The 21,952-nt window shown below is 36.7% G+C and overlaps 1 protein-coding gene across 7 annotated transcripts in view; it reads left to right on the top strand.

Annotated features, from left to right (window-relative positions):
* Positions 1–21,952, top strand: part of PALS1 (protein associated with LIN7 1, MAGUK p55 family member) — a 99,427-nt gene that overhangs the window by 34,702 nt on the left and 42,773 nt on the right. For 6 of the 7 annotated variants that reach the window (XM_059693003.1, XM_059692983.1, XM_059692994.1 and 3 more), the window contains exons 2-3: positions 4,058–4,139; positions 8,823–9,353. In XM_059693003.1, the coding sequence (XP_059548986.1) occupies positions 8,987–9,353 (367 nt within the window). In that variant the 5' untranslated portion in view covers positions 4,058–4,139; positions 8,823–8,986. The remainder of the gene's footprint in view (positions 1–4,057; positions 4,140–8,822; positions 9,354–21,952) is intronic. The other variant, XM_059692975.1, reaches the window with a different exon arrangement.

Here is a 21,952-nt window from a genome sequence, read left to right as displayed (position 1 = left end):
GCCCCTTACCTGGAAACAAGCCTGTAACCCAGCCATGTGCCTGACCTTGAATCAAACTGGCATCCTTGAAGTGCATGAGACAACACACAACTAGTTGAGCCACACTGTCCATGGCTGAATATGAATTTTGTCTTATTTGTTCGTTGTTGGTGTTTTTTTCTTCTTATTGTTTTAAGATTCCACATAATAGTGAAATCATACAGTATTTGTCTTTCTCTGTCTATAAATGTGAGAGTTTATTTCTGGGCTCTTAATCTACTTCATTGATTTATATTTATCCTTATGTCACTATCTTGTTTTAATTTGCATATTTTTAAAAATTAATGATGTTGAATATCTTTCCAAATGACTATTTTTGCCACTTGTCTATCTTCTTTATTGAAGTAGTCAAATCTCGTGCCTTATTTTAAAAAATAGATTTTTAACTTACTGAGTCATAAGAGTAGTTATAGCAGACACACATACTTTTCTTTCTTTTTTTAGCTTTACCTTTCCATTTTCTTAACAGTTTCTTTAGTGGCATATTTGGGGGTGACATATTCTATTACCATTCAGTGGGTTCTAAAAGCCTGGTGGAGCCGAGGCCGGTTTGGCTCAGTGGATGGAGCGTCGGCCTGGGGACTGGGGGGGTCCCAGGTTCGATTCCGGTCAGGGGCATGTGCCTGGGTTGCGGGCGCGTCCCCAGTGGGAGATGTGCAGGAGGCAGCTGATCGATGTTTCTGACTCTCTATCTCTCTCCCTTCTTCTCTGTGGAGAATCAATAAAATATATTTAAAAAAAAAAATAAAAGCCTGGTGGAATTAATTTGGCAACTGATTGGATAATAGAGCTTAAAAAAGATAAAGATTTTGGAGACAGTGGTGTAATTAATAGTAGTAAAGAGTTTGTCAGTTTGGGATACACAAACTGACAGGATGGTTCGAGTTATGATTTGTCAACTTTATGATGATGATGCAAAAGCAATGTGCATTTAGAGGAAACCATACTTCAAATTTTAAATTTTTATTCCCCCCCGCCCCACCCCCCGGTCAGTAATATATGGGGTACTATACTCCCTCATGTTGTTGGGCAGTCCCAGTGAGCCACATGAGGGTAAATATCTGATACTCTATAATGTAGTATTAAGTGCATTTTTAACTTATCTTTTCAATTTACTGTATGTTTATCATGATGTGACTCCATTGTAAGTCGAGAAATCTGTGTATTGAAATTGAGATTCCTGTTGACATCCATATAAAAATGTACTTTCTAGTCCCTCAACCTGGACACTTATTTCTGGATCTTCTCAGAGCTCACTCACTTTGTTGGCGTTCAGGTCTCAAATATCACCGCCTGAAATAGGGCTTCCCTGGCCATCTTATCTAATGTTGCACCTTCTAAAATCACTACGTGTGTGTGTGTGTGTGTGTGTGTGTGTGTGTGTGTGTGTATAAACTAGAGGCTCGGTGCACGAATTCGTGCACTGGTAGGGTCCCTCAGCCTGGCCTGTGCCCTCTCCCAATCCGGGACCCCCTCGGGGGATATCAGAGAGCCGGTTTTGGCCCAATCCCTGCAAGCCAGGCTGAGGGACCCCACCGGTGTATGAATCCATGCGCTGGGTCTCTAGTATGCATATAAGATCTTTGGTTAATCTCTTTTCGCCCTCCCTCCTCCTCCCTTCCCTCTAAGATTCATCAGTCTGTTCCATGTTTCCATGCCTGTGGCTTCCACTCCTGTGTTGAGTGTCTGCCCCCTGGTGGTCAGTGTGTGTCATAGCTACCAGCCAGTCGGCCAGTCGCTTAGGCTTTTATATAGAGAGATATTGATGTAGGTGTTCTGGGGGTCCTGGGACTCAAGGATTCTCCACCCACTGTGGGTTCTTGGCTTTGGGCAGGAACGAATTCAAACCCAAGCCAACATAGAGTTTAAAGTGAAAGTGAGTTTATTAGTGAAGTAGTGAGAAAGAGAATGGGCTACTCTGCCAAGCAGTTCCCCCTTTAGCAAAATTTGCTTCTTTTATTGAGGTTCATTTAATAGCAGGTTAGGGTATTCAGTGAGGGGGAGGAATATTCAGGATCTTTCTGGGAAGGGGGTGGAGATTTCTCAGAAGAGTTCTATTGGCCATTTTGTGTACTTATGTGGGCTTTCTGTTTCTCATCATGGCATGGTAAGGTGTGTCGTTTAGCACATTAATGTATTACAATAGTGTATAATGAGGCTAGGGGTTATCATTAGTTGAAATTAGTCGCCATGCTGTATTGATCTGGTCTCTGCTGCTTTTACGCCATAAATCAGTAGGGGGTTTGACAGTTTCTGTAGCTTTTATCAATATCAGCTGTTCTGCCACACACCCTATCTCAATATTACCTTGTTTTACTTTCTAGCCATTTATCTGAAGTCATCTTATTGTATGTTTGCTTTTTATTATATACTAGTGGCTGAAAGGGCGAGGACTACGCCCTCCACCTTGCCCCAGGGTAAGGGCTACGCCCTCCACCTTGCCCCAGGGTAAGGGCTACGCCCTCCACCTTGCCCCAGGGTAAGGGCTACGCCCTCCACCTTGCCCCAGGGTAAGGGCTACACCCTCCACCTTGCCCCAGGGTAAGGGCTACGCCCTCCATCTTACCTTGGCCATGTGCTCAGCAAGGCTTCTTCCCGGAAGCCAGGCCTCTGCTAGCCACACCCAGGACTTCTTTAAACTAACCAATGACAATCAAGGGCCTGTGTAACAAGACACCGACTTGCGCCTGGCCAATCGGCAGGGCCCACAGTCCTTTCTCCTCCCCTTACCCCAACCCCCTATAAAACCTCTCTCCACACAGAGTTTTCCCTCTCTCAGCCACTGGGCTTACCGTTGCATTGGTGAGTGTGGTCAGGGAGCCGAACTAGTTCGAAATGAAGGACTCTTTGCTTTTGCATCGGACTGGCTGGCTCCCTGGTGGGCCCTTGGGAATCTTGAAATCTGGGCACAACAGTGGCCTGGTGCATGAAATTCGTGCAAGGAGTGGTGGGGGGGGGGGAGGTTGGGGGTTTCCCTCATCCCAGCCTGAACCCTCTCCAATCGGGGATATCCCTCTCACAATCTGGGACCGCTGGCTCCTAACCGCCCACCTGCCTGCCTGCCTAATCGCCCCTAACTGCCTCTGCCTGCCTGCCTGATCGCCCCCAACTGCTCTCCCCTGTTGGCATGATCTCACCCCCAACTGCCTCTGCCTGCCTGATCACCCCTAACTGCCCTCCCCTGCCAGCCTGAACTCACCCCCAACTGCCCTCCCCTGCCAGCCTGATCACGCCCCTAACTGCTCTCCCCTGCCGGCCTGGTTGCCCCTAACTGCCTCTGTCTGCCTGATCACCCCTAACTGCCCTCTCTTGTCGGCCTGATTTCACCTCCAACTGCCCCCCCCCCCCCACGCCAACTTGATCTCATCCCCACCTGGAGAGAAAGAGAGGCAACAGCTGTTCAACAGCTGCCATGGAGACTGCGGATCAGACCCTGCCTCTCTAAACTTATTTTACTGGTATCATAAATTATTCACAATGTGTAAAATTGATCCAGAAATTAAAACAAAGAACAAAACAAAAAACTGCATTTTTGTTTGAGCTTTAACCTAGAGGTCAAAGGTGTCATGAAAAATAATCTGCAAGCCCTATAGTTGGTGTGGCTCAGTTGGTGGGAGCACCGTTCTGTACACCAAAAGGTGTCAGGTATTTCTCTCTCACATTGATGTTTCTCTCTCTCTCTTTCTTCCTTCTTTCCTCCCTCTGCTCCTCTCTCTAAGATCAATAAAAAAAGTATGTTATTCTTTTAAATAATAATAATCTGCAAAAGGTTCTTACCCCTTTTTAAAACCTTTTAAAACAGTTATGTTTACCTCTTTCTCATCACTTATTTCAGGTAATTTACATTTATTTTAATGTATGTATAGTGGAGATTGGGAGGGGGTGCATTTTTACTAAGAAATCCTAACCATTTGCAAACAGACTTGGATATCACATTGAATTAACCTTTCCCTCCCCACCCTCTCTCTAAAAAGCACTGCAGACTTTTATACTTCATTGTCTCTTTTCTGTTTTTCAGAGTAAGAAATCTGGAGTTTTGTGAAAAACCAGAGAAGAGAAATTAAGAGAATAGTAGACAAGGCCTTTCCAATTTACATAATGTAAGTTCTTTTCACTATTCTTGGCCTGAATCTTGTGTTAGCTGAAAAAGTTGTTTCTATGGGAACTAATAGTCCAGTTCCTCAGAATCAGAGGAATGCTGATCACTTAAAATGAGAATTCCCAGCTGCAGGTCAAAGGGCATTACTTGTGGGAGAAAGGGAGGAAGGATGAATTGAAAAAAAATCTAGAATTCTGGACACTAACGTGGACGAACCATGTTTATGCATATGAAGTGCATGTTTTACATTTTTCTCTGTCTATAAATTAGAATACTGATTATATAGGAAATTGTGTTCCTGCTAACCTGTCATGTTTCCTAGCTCTCACACAAATGGTTCTGTTTCTTGTGTAGAGTTTTCAGTAGGACAATATTCCTCACTCTGTTTCACGCCCCCAATTTCAATCATTTGTATTTATTGAAGCTTATTTAGCATCTTTTAACCCCCTTTTCTTATAGCCGATTCACATAAGCAAAGCCCTTGCCCACTAGTTAAAAGCTAGCATTGAAACTGCTTTGGCCTGCCAACCTGAAAATTCATTTTCTTGCTTTTGTAAACTATGTGAAAAGTTTTGATCGATTTTTTTCTTTATTTTTCCACCACAAAGGAGTATGAGCTGGGACTCTGATGAGGATTTGAAACGTGGGCTTCTGAGACATTTAAAAAAACAATTTATTTATAATTAGAGGGTTGACAGGAGAGAAATACTCTTAGGGCCAGCAACTTGTTAACTGTATTATCTGTATAAGATGGTCTCTTATTTATATAAGGTGGTAATTCTCTAGTTCAGTCATTTACCAGCTTCTGAAATGTCAAACAAAATGTTTTTCTTCTTTCTTTTTTGGAGAAGGAAAATATAATTCCTTTGGCCTAGGACTCTTTCACTGTTTATTGATATGTATTAACTACATATATAAGCTAGGACACATCATAATGTTTTTAATTATTCTGAAAGAACTTGCTGAATCTTTCATGACCTTTGTGAGTTAACTTGTGAACATTATATTTGAAGTATTGTATGGTGAGATTATTTAACCGAGTTGGTCTGAAGAAAAACTTATTAAAGGAATAGGGATTTGTGGTAGATCTTGAAGGTAGAAGAGGAAAGGAGAAACAGTTCATATTTCTTAGTTCACAAGGTATTTAGGCAGAAAGAAAAAGATATGGGATAGGCACAAATAGAAAGCCAACTTAGAAGGCTTGTATAAGAAAGTAGTAAAAGATACAGTTAGAAAGTTTGAGTTTACCTTGTGAGTTCAAATTCTATTCTGTAGGCAATATGGAAGCTATCAGAAGTTTTGAACCAGAGTGATTTGCTCATATTCTTAAGTATTTATCTTTTACTAGATATCAGAGCTATAGAGATGAATAAGACAGATCCCTGCTGATTAGATAATTTACCTATATGATCTACAGTCATCTTGCAGTTAATGTGTCCAAAACTAAATCCATATTAACTAAGTCCATATTACCCTTTAATTGCTCACCCCTTCTATCTCGTTCTCCCTCTCTTTATTCTCAGTCTTAATGACATTGCCATTCACCTAATGATCCAAGGATAGAGGCCCTGGAGTCCCACTGTCTGGGTTCATATCCTGCAGCCTTCTGTTTGGCTCTGTGCTGGATAGTATCACAGATTCAGAGACTAGTCAGCCTGGTTTCTGACCTCCCAAGTTTGATGAGCAGACAGACAGACACTTAAAAGGAGAGCAGATAAGGATTAGATCCTAGGGCCTAGGCAGTCTGATTCTGGAGCCTGATCTTTTCAGCATTTTGTTGTCTTGGGTAACTGGGTAGATATAGTGGCATTAATTAGAATTGAGAATGGAGGAAGAGGATCAAGGAGACTTTGAGAAGATTAAAGGTAAATATGTGTTTAATCTTGGAGACATTAATTTCTAGAACCCTGTAGGATATTTTGTTAAGTAAACTAATCGGCAGGGATCTTGTCTCTCTATAAACCTAGTACCTAGCCAGAGGTAAATGCTCAATTATGTACAAATCACCCCCTCTTTTCTAAATCTTTGATGGCTTTTCTACTGCCTTGAAAATTAAGAACTTACATTTAAGACCTTTCATAAGTTGAACCCAGTCAAACTTTCTAGTCACTATCCTGCTGTACAAGCTGACTGCTTTAGTTCAGCTAGCTTTATTTGTACTTTCCCCAAACCTTTTATTTTCTTGCCTTTGGCTGATCATGGCCTCTTTCTTATTCCTCCATCCTATATCTTCAGGGCCTAGTTTAATCCTCATTCCCCATCTTCAAAACAGGCATATTTGGACTTACTTTTACAATTGTAATAAAAATTAAAATGAATGAATACTGTATAGTGGTATAGTGCTTGCAATATTATGTGGCACATAAGTGCTAAGTAAATGTTATAGTTATTGTTACTTCCTTTTTCTTCTTCTTGCCCTACTATATGAAATAGACATCAAGTTCTAATACTTCTATAACTTAAGTATTTCTTTAATATAACTTCTTCATTTCACTGTCTAAGTTCAGTACCACATTCTTATTGCCTTCAAACTGGTCTCATTGCCGCCCCCCCCCCCCCCCCAATCAATCCTCTACACTCCTACCAGAGTGATATTTCTCTAAAAGTGAATGTGATCATGCCATCCCCTGCTTTAATTCTTGTAAAATCTAATGGGGAGAAACCAATTGGGGAAGAATAATCATTCATTTTCTTTGCTGTCCATCCCAGTAGACTATGAACACTCCAAGAGAGATAACCAAAACGGAATTTTAAGTGGATTAATAACAGGTTGCAGAAATTTTTCTGAGAGTCAAAGGCTAGATCCAGGTAGATAATCATAATAATAGTGCAAGCATGAGAACTCTTACCCAGATCACCTGGCCCAGTCTTTTCTTACATGATCTAGTATAGTGAATATGGACATAGCTTACAGTTTTTAAGCTGACAGTTTTAATTTCAGATCATAATTTTTATAGACTAGCATATAAAGTAAAAAATACAGTATTATTTTGATTTTTAATATTCAGTAAATATTGTAAATCAAGAAAGAGTTTTAATTTTCTGGAGATACGTACACACCTAGGTTTTTAAAATTAAGCATGGTACTACCGCAACTCCTACACAAATTTCTGCTTGCTTGTAAATGAAAACATCAAATAAGCTGAACTTGCATTTGCATAAATTAAAATATAATAACTTAAGAATTGCCTATTGTAATTCTTACAGCTGTTATTTTAATGAAAAAGAAGGCAATCTAATGATAAATAAGGTATTTATGTGTAGACCACATGGCTATATATAAAGAAAGAAGCTAAGATTTGGATAGAAGACAGAAAAGCCTCTCGAAATTCTTGTGAAATGTAATTCTAGTGGCTCATGTGGTTTGCCTCTATTTTCCTGATTGTTGGTCTAGTGGTTTTTCCTGGTAGTTTAGGTGGGTTTATGTTAAGCAGCCTGTGACAAGATGTTTGAGAGAAGATTGACTGGCATTAGGAATGTTGTCTGAAAACAGCTTTTGCTTAGTAGGCATGTGCTCTAACAAACCTATTTACTGAAATGATGCTCAACTCCAGGAGGTAGTAGGTTTATTATTGTAAATATTTTTAAAGTCTTGAGCAAAAGAAAACTAATTAATTTGATGTGTGGGTTTTCACATATATAAACAATCTGCCTTTTTATGCCCAAGAAATGGCTTGATAAAAAGCCAGTGTCATCCAGTAAAATATTTTTCTTGTCTAAAATATGTTGAAGGAGTTTTAAAATATAAGAATCAAATTAATACTAAAAATTAATATAATTATATCTTTTTTAGTTTTAAAACTTGCTATAGTATCTCATTTAAAACTCAGAACAGTCCTGTGAATAAATATTCCAAAGGACTCTGAGGTTCTGGAGAAACTGAGTAGTCTTAGATAATATAGCTAGAGGAAGTGTCAGAGCCAGAATTAAAATTCAATTTTTTGGCCTCTGAGTCCAACGTGTTCTTATTTTCTGTATAATATGGCTTTAAATTTTTTTTTTGAATGGTAACAGGTACCATTTTCTCTGAATGAATTTTCATAAAGTACCCTAATTCTTGTGTTAATGTGACCAGTTATAAACACTGATACCCACTAGTCTTTTTCTCACTCATTGTGGTTTTATTCTATAGATGCCTTAGCTGCTCATTAAAGTTTCTTTTTCATTGGGTATCTTCATCTTATAAACTCCTAAAAGTGAATTGCCCCCCAGAATACTACCTTTACCTCAAGTGGACCACCAATATGACATGCTATATTCCAGTTTCTTTAGCAATTAACTAGGAAGTTTTTTAAATCTCGTGTATGTTAATTGAGTGTAAAGTATTGTGTTGAGACAACTTTACAAAGATGATTAAAACATCCTTATACCTTAAGCAACTTATTCTCTACTAAACTAGTACCCCAAATTTTCTTACTTTCTCATTTTGTTAAACCTTCCAATACATCATTTTTCTCAGCTGTAAAATAAACAGTATGCTTCAAATTCTTGGGAAGGAACCTTTTTGGGGGTAGCAGGGGGAACACCTTGACTTTCTCAGCAGCATCTACAAAATGAAAGGAAAGTATTTAATCTAATATGGACTTGTGGGGTATTTTCTATATTGCAAGGGATTAGAAGTGGTCTATTTAAAGTCTTTTATATTGTAATTCTTATACTTTTTTCCCTTCATCTTTCCTCTTAGATTTCCTTCATGGATACATTTTCATAGCATTATTATGTGATGTGAGAAGTCTTTTGTGGTGTGTTTTTTTGAAGTAACATGGATTTTATACTACAGAATCAAGAGATTGGCTTTATAGGAAAAAATTGATTTATAAAAAGTGGTACAGGTTTTTATAGATAACCATGACAACATCCCATATGAATGGGCATGTTACTGAGGAATCAGACGGCGAAGTAAAAAATGTTGATCTTGCATCACCAGAGGAACATCAGAAGCACCGAGAGATGGCTGTTGACTGCCCTGGAGATTTGGGCACCAGGATGATGCCTATACGTCGAAGTGCACAGTTGGAGCGTATTCGGCAACAACAGGAGGACATGAGGCGTAGGCGAGAGGAAGAAGGGAAAAAACAAGAACTTGACCTTAATTCTTCCATGAGACTTAAGAAACTAGCCCAAATGCCTCCAAAGACTGGAATAGATAACCCTATATTTGATACAGAGGAAGGAATTGTCTTAGAAAGTCCTCATTATGCTGTGAAAATATTAGGTAAGTAAAAACAGAATAATAGATGTTTTGCATTTATTTCTCTTACCTTAACATAAATGTGTATAGAAAGGAAGGAGGATATAAGAGGATGTAAATAATAGCATTTTGAAATAATCCAAGATGCTTCTTTTCTTGGTAAGGTCCTATAACCATTATTGTTTATTATTAGCCAAGTAGAGTTAAAGCATATGGCTTAAATATTTCAGTTTCTACAACATGGTTTTTAGATATAATCTTTAAATTAAAAAATTTTACATGTGGCCTAACAGTTAAAAATGCCTTAAAATTCACCTTTTGACTTTTATATCAAAATTACTCAAAAGCAATTTTCAGATTTTGAATTTCTGATTTCGTTAAGGTTTATAAAATACTAATAAAATTAATATCTGTAACTTAAAATCTATTTGATTTTAATTAATATCATATATATATAAAATGGCTCAAAATTCCCTATACTATCTATTCCCAATTTCATTCTGTGGTGTGGGGGGGAACATAACAAAAAACCAGTGCTGTGATATTTTAATAGATATAAACCAAAAACTGCTCTGTAATCAAATAAACTTGAGAACAGTTAAATAAGTTAAACACCTTATTACAGGACTTCTTAGAGTCTTTAGAATGCTAATGGGCATTATGAATCTACAGTAGAGATGTCAAATGTAAATTTCCAAACTTAGAATATTTGATTATTGAACTTTTACTGCCTTTTCTTTCTGCTCGCTCATGCACACACAAGAATGATCACCAAATTAGTGTTAGGAGTATACGTTAATTTGTGTTCTCTTAGATGCTACAGCAAACACCATTCTATGTAATATCTATAATAATCCTGTTAACAGGGCTCTGTAATTCCCATTTTAGAGATAAAGAAATTGAACCCCTGTTAAATCACCTGTTTAAGACCCCAAGCTAATAAGGGATAGAGCCAAATTTGAATTTTCCTGATCTGGATATGTAGTTGGAATATTGCCAGAGCAAAGGTTATGCGTGAAGACTGACACCATACCTGTTCTTCACTCACTGAACCAGAGATCTGGCTACCAAGAGTGGAATACCTTCCTCTAGTTTGGGCAGAGATACCTTGTGTACTAGATTTGCGCCTCACCGAGTCTCTCTATTCTCAGTCGCAAGCAGTTTCTATTACATCACATTGTCTGCTTCATTTCTTTGATGTAAATTCATTAAGGATCTACATTTCTTGACAGAAAGTAATATGCATGCTTTTCTAGTTTTTGAAGAAATCACTGGCATGTTCAGTGATAGTGAAATCTGCTAAATGCCTTCAGATGTTATAGTGAAAGCAAAAAGATTACAGATTTTTATGCTCTTTTTTTCTGAGAGTTTTGTTAACAGTTTCATTCCCAATTGCCTTTTACTGGCTCTCACCTCCCACCACCCTTTTTAAAAAAAAATTAAAATATTTTGTCTATATTCTCTATGACTTTGAAAAAGTTTACATTTTAGTATATCCAACCTAAGCCTGGAAGATTCTTTTGTTTTTCTGTTTAAATTGCTTTAAGATTAATGTTTTTGTTCATTTTGCTTTACTTAGATCAGGCATAAATGTCACATCTAATAATATTCATGTAATCTCAGTAAAGAAACAAATATAGCTTAAGCCAGATTCACACAGGGAATTTATTTATTTATTTACTAAGGGCCCAGTGCACAAATTCATGCACCTTGAAAGGAACTGTGGGCCGCAAGACTGCAGTGAGCACAAGGGTGAGCACAAGCGGCAGCTGCTGCCCTGATTGCCCCTCAGGAGCAGGGGGAGGTGGAGAAGCCCGCAGGGGTGATCAGGGCCAGCAGCCGCCACTTGCACCCACTGACGGTGCTGAATGATCAGGACAGGCACTGGGCACAGGCAGCGGGTGCGAGCAGCGACTCTGGTGCCAGCTGCGGGTGCGAGCAGGGTCGGCACTGGCAGCAGGTGCGAGCGCTGGGCAGGACCGTGGTGCATGAGAGCAAAGAATTTTCAGTAACCACCAGAGGTTTGCCCCAATGACAGCGACTGGTGCCCCACATTGGTCTGGTGCCCCCGCTCACCTGCTCCACCATCCCACTGCAGCTGATGCCCATCATGTTCCGTGCTCTGCTACCTGCTGCCAATGCCTGCCATGTTCCACGCATGCACACTCGTGGCCAGCGCACGTCATAGCGACCGGTTGTTCGGTTGCTCAGCCATTCGGTCTATGCATATTAGGATTTTATATATATAGATTTGCCCAAGCATAGAGAACTGGAGACCATTTCTCTTAAATTTTTTGCCTTTTCCTCTTTCTGTTTGTATGTTGCATTGCTAATTTATCTACAAGTATAGATTAAAGGACAGCTAGCCCAGCCAGTGTGCCAGTGTCAACCTATGAACCAGAAGGTCAAGGTTCAATTCCCAGTCAGATTCACATGCCTGGGTTGTGGGCTCGATCCCTAGTTGGGGGCGTGTAGGAGGCAGGTATATTTACTTCCAACTTGCTATCCGCATTAGTTTGTAAAAATACCTTTGTGCAGTTTTTGTACTTTAAGGATATTTTATATACTTTATTTTAAAGTAATTTGAAATGTAGCACCAGGTATCTGTAATTCCTTTTTTGAATAGGAGAATATTTAATGTGTTGAGAAATAAGTGATAGATTTAATGTTAATACACTCAACACAAATGTGTTAATTGTAGGAAACATGAAAGGTTAGCATAAGTTATCAAGTTGTTATTGTCAATCAAAGCTTCAGTGTTTGGATAGATTCAATTTTAAGTTTTCTTTTTAAAATGAAGTTTAATAGCTTTGTACCAAACATTTTTCTTCCTGTTCATAATTTGCTAACACATCATATGACAACAGAAGTACTCCCTTAAAGTTGTATGTGTCTCCCTGCCAGTATTTTGATTAATACACACATGCCAGGAGACAACTTCTCAGCCTTTTTCACAGCCAGAAACAGCAACAGCAATCTTGTTTTAAATGAGGCAAGGATGGGGCAGCTGATTTATTTCTTTCAGAGGGAGCCTTCAGTTTCTAGGTGATACATCGTCATTTATCTGTAAGTAGAGAAAATAATTCTTTTAAGAACTGAAAATGTGATTGGAAAGGTTAGGTACTTTAATTGTCTGGGTGGTGTTTTTTAATGAAAGTTTTTATAAATTTGGTACTGTGTAGTAATAAAAGTACAGGGATAGAGGAATCACTTTATTGTTTTACAAAGCAGATGCACCAGTTTACATTCCCACCAATAATTCACTTATCATAGCCATCCTAATGAGTGTAAGCTTGCCTTGAATTTTCAGACTGAGTGGGAATAATTTGCTAACAGTCTTAGGATAGTATCTGTTACAGAGTAAATTCTATGTTAAATTTGTTAAATAACTGTACAAATCACCAACGTGGTGTGTTTTTTTTTAAGTTCAGGAATGGAATTGATAGAAAATACTCAGAAAAATGAACTGAATTTTCTTGTTTAAAAAAGTACTCAGAACCTTATTGAAAATTATTGATGTGGGAACTTAACTTCAAATGAGTAATTAATATTAGTATTATCAAGTATAAAAAATTTTGATATATTTGAGAAATTTTGAACTAATTCCAAATAAATAATTAATATTATAAATTGTAAAAAATTTGATATATTAGGGAGGCTTTCCTTAAAATGGGCATGAGTTACTAAAACTTGCTTTGCCATAAATAAAATACCATTGTCTAACTCTCTTTTATAAGCAAAGTACCTTGTGAGAGAAATCCTGAGAAAAAAATAGAATGTAGGTTAGAGTGGGATGAGCTAGAGTAGGATCATTTCCACATGTCTAGATTGTGATTTCACTGTTTCGGTTTTTGTAGTCACAAATAAGTAATTTTGGACCACAGTTGTGGACAAGTAGACATAATATTTAAAGAGAATAAACTCAGAAACTGTAGACTATATGATTGTTGCATCTTTGAAAAAAGCTTGGGAAAGGCACACTCAGCTGCCCACACAGACCCATAAGCTGTTTGTTTTGTGGCTAATAAAGTGACTCCTGAAATTGGTGATTAGGGGCTTTCTAATTTATACCAAGAGAACATGCTATTAATGTGAAGAAACATTTTAAAAAGACACACCAAGGGCAAGAAAATTATGAATAAAATATTTTATAATAATAATAATAGCATGTTTCACTATTGATTAAGTGTCCACATATTATTTTTGCCAGATAGCTCTGAATATTCAAATTGTTAAGTCAAGAGTACTTCTGGCTTTGGCTGGGTGGCACAGTTGGTTGGAACGTTGTCCCGTTCATTGAAAGGTTGTGGGTTTAATCCTTGATTGGGGTGCATATAGGAAGTAACGGATCGATGTTTCTCATTCTCTCTCTCCTTTGCTCTCTCTAAAATCAATAAACATATCCTCGGGTGAGGATTTTTTTTTTTTTAAGAGAATACTCTGTATTTGACATTGTAAAATGAAATATCTTTCATGTTTCTTTCTGACAATATTTGACTTTTGATTGCCCATGGTGTATTCTGGAATATTGCTGGATTATAATGAACTTTGTAAGAGAATGGCTTTTAGCCTTAGCCGGTTTGGCTCACTAGATAGAGCATCAACCTGGGGACCAAAGGGTCCCAGGTTCAATTCCAGTCAAGGGCATGTACCTTGGTTGCACGCACATCCCCAGTAGCGGGTGTGCAGGAGGCAGCTGATCAATGCTTCTCTCTCGATGTTTCTAACACTCTATCCCTCTTCCTACCTCTCCATAAAAAATCAATAAAATATATTTTTTTTAAAAAAGAGAGAGAGAGAATGGCTTTTAAAATAAACTTTATTTAAAGCCAGCAAACAAAATTCCAGTGCCAATAAACCTTGAAATCAGCCTACTTCTGAGAATTTAATTATTCTTGCCATTAAGTGTATGCTCAACTGCTGTAGATATTTCTACACTTTATTAGTCATTCTTTGAGGGAGTTTTTTATGGAAGTGAAATAATTACACCTATTGGTATTAGGTTTAATGTTTAAAATGCTAGGACCATTTGAAAATTTTCTGATTTATTAGGATTGCTATAATTAGAGCTAACCTAAAATAAAATTTTTTAAAAATTCACTAGAATATGGATATAGTCATGTAATGTTTGTTAAATATGCATAATTTGCATAATTTCTACTGAAAAATGATTAATTGTTACACCATTGAGCCATTGACACAATACATAAAGACTTCATTCTGCCAGTGCTAGCTGATTTGGCTCAGTGGATTGAACATCGGCCTGCCGACTGAAGGGTCCTGAGTTCAGTTCCAGTCAAGGGCACATGCCCAGGTTGTGGGCTCAATTCTCAGTCGGGGGCATGGTGTGCAGGAGGCAGCCAATCAATGATTCTCTCTCATCATTGATGTTTCTCTTTCTCTCCCTTCCTCTCTGAAATCAATAAAAATATATTTTTTAAAAATATAACAAAATTAAATAAATAGTCCTACCCAGTTTGGTTCAGTGGATAGAGTGTCAGCCTGCAGATCAAAGGGTCCTGGGTTCGATTCCAGTCAAGCGCATGTACCTCGGTTGCAGGCTCCTCCCTGGCCCCGGCTCTGGTTGGGGCACGCAGGAGGCAACCAGTCAATGTGTTTCTCTCACATTGATGTTTCTCTCTGTCTTTCCCTCTCTCTTCTACTCACTCTAAAAATCAATGGAAAAATATCCTCAGGTGAGGATTACAAAAAATAAAATTAAAAAATACTTTTAAAAAATAATAAAATGTAAAATTCATCATGAGTTTTTAGTATATTCATAAGATTTTACACCTATTATCACTGTATAATTCCAGAGTGATTTCATTACCCCCAAAAGCAAATTATATCCACTAGCAATTACTTTATATTCTCCCCTCCCTAACCCTTATAACCCTAATCTACCTTCTGTCTATAGATTTCTTTATTTGAGACATTTCATATAACTGAATCACACTGTATGTGACCTTTTGTGACTGGCTTTTTTTCACGTAGCATAATGTTTTCAAGGTTCATCTGAGTGTAGCATGAACCAGTACTGCATTCCTTCTTATAGCGAGGTAATAGTCCATTGTTATGGGTAAACCACTTTTTGTTTGTTTATTCTTCTATTGATGGAACATTTGGGTTGTTTCCACCTTTTGGTTCTTGTGAATAGTACTGTTATGAATACTCGTGTATAAACTTTTGTTTGAACACCTGTTTTTAATTCTTTTGGACATATACTTAGGAGTGGAATTGCTGGATCATAGAGTAATTCTGTGTTTAACTTACTGAGGAACTGCCATATCTTCCATAGTATCTGCACTGTTTTACATTCTCACCAGCAATGTGTGAAGGTTCCATTTCTCTACATCCTTGCTATTGTTATTAGATGTCTTTTGATTTTAGCCACTAGTAATTTTTTAAAAACTAGAATAAAATAGGAAATATTAAAGCATATCATATTGCACATAAGTATTCATAAATCTTTTATTTCAAATTGGTATTTATATACTGGATTAAAAAATCAAAAATATTTTTTTAATGGATCACCAACTAAAGTTTGAGAAATATTATCCTAGTCAGACCCACTCGTTTAGTAAAAAAGCTTGGATTGGAGACTTGAAATGGGTTATCCAGTGATATATAATGAATCTAATAAGTGGTCACACCATAACTAGGACTCACGTATTCTGGCTACAAATTTGGAGCTGGTTTTTTTCCTCTCATCAAATTGGTTTCAGTTTCATCCAGAGAAAAATCATGAAGCTTTTATACCTGATTGAATTGTAGTCACGTGAATGACAGTTTTCCATTTTCATATCATATTTGGGGTAAGATTTTGCTTAACTGTTTTTGCTTATATACTTCTATTTGTTTGTAATTTGTAACCCAATTTGTTAATGAGTAATTATTGTTTAGGGTCTTTCATGAGCTTCTGCTTATTTTTAGTAAATTCATTTTTTAACCTAGTATACTAAAAATAAAAGTTCAGATATTTAATTTTATGTTCTTAAATTTAAAAAAGAAAAAAAGAAAGGCTACCCCTATTTAAGCAAATATTTCCTGAATGAAAGTTCTAATTTTGATTCTGCTATTAGATAGTGTTGGTAACTGATATAATTTCCTCATATTCAGTAATATTAATTTCTTTATCTCAATGCTCAGTTTGACTCTAAAGTTTAGATAAAAAGAAGAAATCTTAAAACTTTTTCAGAAAAAAGTCATGAAATTCGTTGAAATATAGAAATTTCTGAGCATAGGTTTAAAAGAACTTGTATTATTTAAACAACGAAATGGAAGAATCTTAATGTTAGAATAGTTCTCTAGATTGTTTTCCTGTGGGGTAAATGATGGCAATAAGTAAAACTAAGCAAAGCTAATCCAGGGTAGATGGTTATCTCCATTGTTTTGAAAAGTCTCAAGAGATGGAGATTCCTCAGCTTCTTGGGTAATTTTTTTGTTTCCCTTATAGCCAAAAATTCTCCCATATGACTTCCCAAAGTCTTAGGTGTTTGAAGGTAATATTTTCAGATAGAGCAACTCTTGGTGATTAATTTCTGTTGCCTATTTTAGTCTTCTTTCTTTTTTATTTTAGCCTGCCAGGAGGTGGCCAAAGGGAGGTGAGATAGTACAGGGGGTAGATTCATGGACTTAATGTGTATGTTTGTAGTTATCTGATTGATTAATTGTATCCCTAAGACAAATATAAGTGATTTTTCTTTAGATAATCTGTCTTCTCTTTTAACATAAATTATCAAGATTTAAGTATTGTATGAAATGTTAGAGAAGATGATGGAAACTTAAAACAATTTTTATCAATATCTAGAGCTCTAGAGCAGTGGTTCTCAACCTTTCTAATGCTGCGACCCTTTAATACAGTTCCTCATGTTGCGGTGACCCCCAACCATAAAATTATTTTCATTGCAACTTCATAACAGTAATTTTGCTACTGTTATGAATCATAATGTAAATATCTGATATACAGGATGTATTTTCATTGTTACAAATTGAACATAATTAAAGCATAGTGATTAATCACTAAAACAATATGTAATTATATATGTGTTTTCCGATGGTCTTAGGCGACCCCTGTGAAAGGGTTGTTCGACCCCAAAGGGGTCGCGACCCACAGGTTGAGAACCACTGCTCTAGGGAGTCTCTGTTCTCTTTATATCCTGTCCTTTCTTTGTTGTCTGTCTTATCTTCATTATCACTGAAGAGGTACATATTTGACAGACTGTTTTAGCTGCATCTGATTGGATTTTTTAAAATTCCCTCTGAAATTGCACAGAATATTGAAGAACTTAGGTGGCTTTTTGTTTAAGTAACATACAACCTAATTGCTGCATCAGAGTGAGACATTTCTTAAAGTATGTAGAAAATTAACTGTTACTGAATAATAGATATTTGTAAAGTGCTTTTCAAGATGTACCATATGGGAAGAAAGGTTTTTTTTAACCTACAACTAAATATTCTGACCTTTAAAATTAAGGATTTTTATATGAAACTAAAATATGAATGAGAATGTCCATATGAGAATCCTCGAGTTGATGTTGCCAACAGTTATTTTTTATGACATCATAACTAATATCAAAGAAAAGACCCTTTGTCAGAATTTCATTCAGAATTTTCAAAGAACTGAGTCAAGACAGTGAACTCATTTTATCATGATCAGTATTTTAAGACTAATGCTGTAGTTACTTGTTGCTTTCTTTGTGATCTTAAGACTTATTGGACAGAGGAGCATCATTTTTAATGTCCTTTAAATTGATAAACGCACTCATAAATTTATACTAATCTCATCTAAGGGTTTGTATTACTTGGTATTTCCTATTTTTTTCTTAAATATTCATTTGTTTAAGCTGTATATGGTTTAATCCATATCTTTTGTCAAGTTACCTATACTTAATAATTAAGTATTAAAAACTCTTCTGAATGTCTGTCTGGTAACTTACGCTATTCTGCTTATTCATTAGACTTTTTCAATGGAAACGTATTTGAATTTGAGGGATGAGAGAACTTTGGGCAGCTTTTCAGCCTAAAAATGCTATCTGGAAACCTTCCCAGTTAAATTGGTCATGAAAGCAGATATGGAATTTATCTGAAAATTGTCTGTGTAAATCATAGTTATCAAATTTTGCTGTACTACTTTGCTCCTCAGGCTAGTGCAATACTGTCAAAGGTGCTTTACAACATTTCTCAAAAAAAATACATCACCTCTATATTCACAGAAATTGCAGTTTTGGTTTCTTTTGCTGAACTTTTCTCAATATGCTACCTAGCATACCATTGTAATATTGAAGTTAAAATAAAATACTGTGAGAAAATACTTAAAGCATAAGACAGTTCCTTAAAATAGCAGAAGTAAACTGCAACAATATTATAAAAGTAGCTAATAATATTATAAAAATATATAAAATAATTAAGATATGCCTTATGTATGGAAACATGCACAAGCATAGTTAACTAGAGGAAATTTCTCCTAGTTTCACGGTAATATAACTAGAATGTGTAAGCTTTTCTAAATACTTGTTAGTGTCCATTACATGCTGCTGTATTGGGTGAAAAGACATCTCAGGACAGCTTTTCTAAAACAGATAAACCGATCACAATCAAGCCCTAGAACCTGCAAAAAATGTTTGTCTTCTATTATTCCCTTAGCATGGCAGAAAAAGCACTCCCTTAGAAATTGAAGATATGAATTCTTGATCCAAGTAACATTTTTATATATGACATCATTTTCTTCATCTGTAGAGAATTGATCTGAAGCTGAATTACCTTATGTCTCAGGTTCTGATGTCTTTCGTTTTTATGTTTTTATTTTTTTATATTTTATTGATATTTTACAGAGAGGAAGGGAGAGGGATAGAGAGTTAGAAACATTGATGAGAGAGAAACATCGATCAGCTGCCTCCTGCACACCTCCCAACTGGGGATGTGCCCGCAACCAAGGCACATGCCCCTGACCGGAATCGAACCTGGGACCCTTGAGTCCGCAGGCCGATGCTCCATCCACTGAACCAAACTGGCTAGGGCTTTATTTTTATTGGTAAAAGTTTTTGAGGATTGTATGAGGATTACATAAAATGTGTATGCATATAATATTATATTCTACATCTATGTGATTCGGGACAAATAGACATTTGTAGTTTTTCAGCAATGGTTGGTGATACTTGTAAAACTGAACTTCAGTTTCAAGTGTTTTTAACTTAGTCTGTCAACATTGATTGACATAAGTCTAGAAGCAACTCCTAAGAAAAGAGAATTTCAGTGAAAACAGTTTTTACTAATTAAAGAACAAAAACGTGAATAGAACTTAATACAGGTGAGTGAACTTCTAAAGAATAGTTAACAAGTTTAAATTGGTTTTAATGCTAACATAAAAATCTTGAACCTTAAGCCCAGTTAAATTTGTTGATATTTCTAGCATTGGCATGGTCCTTATGTTCTCCTAGACCCCATTAATATGTACTAGGCCATCAGCCTTTTTGGGATTCAGTTGTTGTCTTCTGCTTTATAGCTTTCCTATTCCTATCTTATCTTAGTCCCTGACCTGAGTGGAAAACATTTCCAGTTTGACCCTGAGATTTTTTTCTGGCTTTTAAACTATCCTAGGTGGTCTTTATGGCTTTAGTACTATTCAGTATGAAGACAATATGAAGAAATTGATGAGATTTCATCTGTTTCTGGAAACTATATTTTTTACCTCAGTTCCTATCAACATGAAAAGCCTGCTAATTTCTTAGAACTTTAAAGCTGTCATTTCTTTGGGACTAACCACAAAATGTCCCATTTTCCAATTGAGTAGTGTCTCAACTATTAACCGATCACCTGAAGTAAGATCACTGATCTCAAGTTGTATCTCCCATTAAACCATTTCTAGTTTGGTTACCCTACCTTACTTTCCCTAGTTTTTCTTGCTGGCTAATGACTACAGTATATTATTTATACTTAAAATATTCTAAATATGAATATCATATGCTATGTTTATAAGAGAAGCAAGAAGAGGGTAACAAAAGGAAGCAGTTATCAAGAAAAAATAGAGTAATTATTAAAAGCAGACACAAAAACTCAATATAGCAGTCAAAGTTATTTAGTATAGAAGAAAACAGTTTTGAATACTTTATTGAATCCCAAGTATATCATGTCTTAAAATTCTACAATAACTGATGTTAATAAAGCCTTTAAAGCAATGGTTCTTAACCAGAAAGGTATGTTTGTGCGTGTGTGCATGTGTGTGTGTGTGTCTGTGTGTGTATGATTATGTTTGAGGTAGAACTCAGGACCAACATCTCTGTAAATTTCCTTACTAATTCTCAATATCCTTGATTAAATACATTGTTCTAACATAGCAAAAATGATAAAATTATATTCAGTATGTGCTGCTTAAGACTGCAGGCATTTTATAAAATCAGTGTAATTTCAGTCATTAAGGGAAAAAAGAAACAAAGCTCTAGTAGAAAAATGGGCAAAAGCAGAAAAAGAATGCAAGAAGAAATATAGATGACTATTAACTTTGTGAAAATATATTCACCCTAATTTTTAGGCAAATAAGTATATATATTTTTCCTAACCAGATCATCAAAACTGAAAAGATTGATAATCCTGAATTTGGTTTTTATTTGTAGAAACAAACTCAAGTATAGTGCTGATAGGACTATAAATACAAATTTGGAGGGTAGATTGGCAATATGTATCAAAGTTATAAATGTTTTTATTATCTGATCAGTAATTTTATCCTAGGAATTTATTCTAAAGAATTTGGAAAACTCATTTTGCAGAACATTCATAATCTGACCTGTATGGTTAGGTCAGCATTTTTTTAAAAAGTCCGAAAGGTTACATAGTATAATTAAATGATACCAGTAGTTATAGCTGAAAAGCAGAACTGCAGATAATCCTACATAGTAAAAGGTTAATATGCAAATTGACTGAAAGGCAGAACAACTGGTTGCTATGATGAACACTAACCACCATGGGGCAGATGCTCAACACATGAGGAGTGCCGCTCAGCCAGAAGCCGAGCTCACGGCTGGCAGGCACAGCGGCAGTGGCAGGAGCCTCTCCCGCCTCTGCGGCAGCGCTAAAGATGTCCAACTGCGGGCCTAAGCCATAAGTTAGACATCCCCTGAGGGCGCCGGGACTGCAAGAGGGCACAGGCCAGACTGAGGGACCCCCATGAATGCACGATTTTCATGCACCGGGCCTCTGGTTATTTTATAATGTCAGTATGTTAGTGTCTAAGTCAGCCGTGGGCAAACTACCGCCTGCGGGCCGGATGCGGCCCGTTTGAAATGAATAAAACTAAAAAAAAAAAGACCGTACCCTTTTATGTAATGATGTTTACTTTGAATTTATATTAGTTCACACAAACACTCCATCCATGCTTTTGTTCCGGCCCTCCGGTCCAGTTCAAGAACCCATTGTGGCCCTCGAGTCAAAAAGTTTGCCCACCCCTGGTCTAAGTGGATGGCTTTAGTACACAGGAGAGATTCACAAGTTCTTTTGCCTTTAAAAATTTAAATATCCGGAGAGTTGAAGAGACACAATAAGGAGATGGTTACTTTCTGGACTGACTAAAGTTGCTTATTGATTTCAGTCAATGCTGAGATCTGAAGCTCCTGATTTTTTTCATTGCC

The sequence above is a fragment of the Myotis daubentonii genome, chromosome 1 (assembly GCF_963259705.1).
Source record: "Myotis daubentonii chromosome 1, mMyoDau2.1, whole genome shotgun sequence".
In the NCBI taxonomy this organism is placed as follows: Eukaryota; Metazoa; Chordata; class Mammalia; order Chiroptera; family Vespertilionidae; genus Myotis; species Myotis daubentonii.
The sequence above is the reverse complement of the archived record's forward strand: the minus strand, read 5'-3'. Positions and strand labels throughout refer to the sequence as shown.